The 2,987-nt window shown below is 38.9% G+C and overlaps 1 protein-coding gene across 2 annotated transcripts in view; it reads left to right on the top strand.

Annotated features, from left to right (window-relative positions):
- Positions 1-875: 875 nt before the first annotated feature.
- The window catches only part of TRIM69 (tripartite motif containing 69), an 8,468-nt gene continuing 6,356 nt past the window's right edge, over positions 876-2,987 (top strand). The window contains exon 1 of one of the 2 annotated variants that reach the window (XM_014548782.1): positions 876-1,366. In XM_014548782.1, coding sequence (XP_014404268.1) covers positions 1,256-1,366 — 111 coding nt within the window. In that variant the 5' untranslated portion in view covers positions 876-1,255. Of the gene's footprint in view, positions 1,367-2,899 lie in introns of those variants that run through there. The other variant, XM_014548781.1, reaches the window with a different exon arrangement.

Raw genomic sequence — 2,987 nt, 5'->3', positions numbered from 1 at the left:
CTGACCAAGGCAACTACATTGAAGCAAATGATTTGATCACTCAGATACCCTCTAAAGTGCAGATACAAGGTATTACTAAGGAGCTACACTGTCTACTGTGTAATGACTGGTTCCGGGATCCACTTATGCTAACCTGTGGCCACAACTTCTGCCAGGCCTGTATTCAAAACTTTTGGAAGCAGCAAACAAAGGAAACATTCTGTCCTAAGTGTAAGAAGATGTGTCAATACGCCAATTGTGCATTCAACCTTGTACTGGAGAGGCTGGTAGACAAGATTAAGGAGCTACCCTTACTCAAGGGCCATCCACAGTGCCCAGAACATGGAGAGAACCTGAAATTGTTCAGTAAGCCGGAAGGGAAGCTGATCTGCTTTCAATGCAAAGATGCTCGGTTGTCTGTGGGGCAGTCTAAAGAGTTCCTGCAGATCTCTGATGCTGTCCATTTCTTCACGGTAGGTGAGCCTTGAACAATCTGTTAGGAGAGCTGGGGAAAATATTTTCTGTAGGACTTCTCTCTTCCAATTTCACCCCTTTACTCAGATGATTATTAGAAAGACCAGAATGCTCAGAAAATATATCTTACAATGTTCTTTCTCTAGAGGTGCTAATATGGGAAAGGAGTAGTGGAGAAGCTGTAGCCTACTATCCAATTAATCAAATATTTACCGAAACCCTGCCATGACAGTGCTCTATGAGACACCATGCAGAACGTGAATGCATACAATATTGCTCTTGTTATAAAACTCTTGAAATTTAGTCAAAATGAAAAAAACAACAGAAGTAATTTTAGAGTTTACGATTGAGAGCTAAATTTTGTCACACTAGTAATTCATAAATGTTTAGAATTTCAGAAAAGATTAGAAAAAATTGAAACATTCAGGTGATGTATGGTGAAAGAAAGTTTGAATGGGAAAATCATTTGGATTTGGATGGACAAAAGGAAGAAATAAGTATTCTAAGTGAGAACAACGTGAATAAAGGTATAGTTAGAACAGTGTAACTAGGGCAGAAAATGTATAGAGTTCTGTTACCTTCCTCAAACCCCTGTAGTTAACTAAGAAGGTAAAAAGAAAAAAACCTAAGTTTTTCTGCCGCTTGTAATTTCCTTCACTATTCTTGGAAGAGACAGGAACTATGACATGGGGGAAAGGAAAGACTTTTGCAGCAAGAGCTGGCTTTTTTTCTGACATACTAGTGCTTTGGGGGAGATGTCCCTTATGGCCCTTCATCTCCCAAGTCAGTATGGGTTGAATTTATGCGGTATTCCCAGGAGGAGTTTATCATCATTAAGGGTCAACTGGAGGCAACCCTGAAGGAACTTCAGTCCCTGAGGAACAGGCAGAGAGACGCTATTGCTGCTTACAAGGTGAGGAGCAGGGTAGGGGGTTATGAGATAGAACTAGAATATACCCTCCTTATAATCTTAGCTATTAGGGTGGAAAGGTAACTATACATATAGTGTCAATACACTAAATGAAACTTGGGTTATAAAATTAAAGAATGGACACAGTAGGGTGGAAAGAAACATAGCAGTAGAGCAAGTTCCCTATAGTTGATAAACAGGGAGAATACAATGGCCTTTCCCCTAATATGCTCTTCCTTTTGATGGTTCAGTTGCTGGGTGATTTCTGTGGGGTTGTTATTTCTCTGGTCTTTCCTCTTATTTATGGCAAAATAAGAAATTTATCTATGGCAAATTCACTAAAGATAGCTATGTCCAAAGAAATACTTTTCATTTTGAAAATTTCAGTCTAGTGGCGGTGTGGAGAATGAATTAAGAGAGACAATGACAAGAATAATGGTTAGAAAGCTACCACATGACCCCATAGAACAGTGATGGTGAACCTTTTGAGCTCGGCATGTCAGCATTTTGAAAAACCCTAACTTAACTCTGGTGCCGTGTCACATATAGAAATTTTTGATATTTGCAACCATAGTAAAACAAAGACTTATATTTTTGATATTTATTTTATACATTTAAATGCCATTTAACAAAGAAAAATCAACCAAAAAAATGAGTTCACGTGTCACCTCTGACACGCATGTCATAGGTTCACCATCACTGCCATAGAATGATGATAGTAGCTTGGTCTAGAGAGGCAATGGAGATGGAAAGACGTAAACAGCCTCAGCATATGCTTTGGAGATTAAAAACATAATAATCTGGATGGAGTGACTCATTAGATGTTAGGTGTGAGTGTAGATGTCAAATAGACAGTTGGATATAGAATGAGAAGGAAAAAGAGCCCATAACAGAATATCAAGTAACTGTAGAACTAACAAGTAAGACTAAGAAATAGCGGTGAAAGGAAAACTAGAAAAGTATGAGCTAGAGGAAAGAGAGAGTTAAGACTATTTTAAGAGTACAATAACAGTGATGGACCATAGAATCCAAGCTAGATTAAAAAAAGGGACATAAAGACAGAAGAAGCTGAAGAAATAGAAACGAAGGGGTCAATACACAGGTTTCAATGAGACCCAAAATTGCAATAGGGATACCTGAGTAAAAAGTTAATTTTGGAGATGGTGAAATTACTGGGGAAGATAAAATCCTCAGTGTAACTAAGAATTAATAAAGGTGGAAATCACTAGAAATGAGAATAAGGAATCAAGAAGCCAGGATATCAGATGGCTCACCTATGAGGATGTTGAGGTCATTTAAGAAAAGAGCTGCAAGTATATCAGTTATCAATTTTAGTGCTTCAAACATTTCCCAACTCTTCTTTTTTAAAAAAAAAATATTTTTGTTGATTTTTTTAGAGAGAGGAAGGGAGAGGGAGAGAGTGAAACATCAATGTGAGAGTGGAACTTCAATGGGCTGCCTCCTGCATGCCTACAACCTGGGCATGTACCCTGAAAGGGAATTGAACCAGCAACCTTTCAGTGCATAGAGCAACGCACAACCAACTTAGCCACCCTGGCTAGGGCTCCCATCTCTTCTTTTATATTGTCTTGGCAGCAGGAGTGCCCCCTCCCACCCGCCCAGG

Source organism: Myotis brandtii, unplaced genomic scaffold, assembly GCF_000412655.1.
Source record: "Myotis brandtii unplaced genomic scaffold, ASM41265v1 scaffold521, whole genome shotgun sequence".
Classification (NCBI taxonomy): Eukaryota; Metazoa; Chordata; class Mammalia; order Chiroptera; family Vespertilionidae; genus Myotis; species Myotis brandtii.
This window is presented reverse-complemented; position numbering and strand designations above follow the sequence as displayed.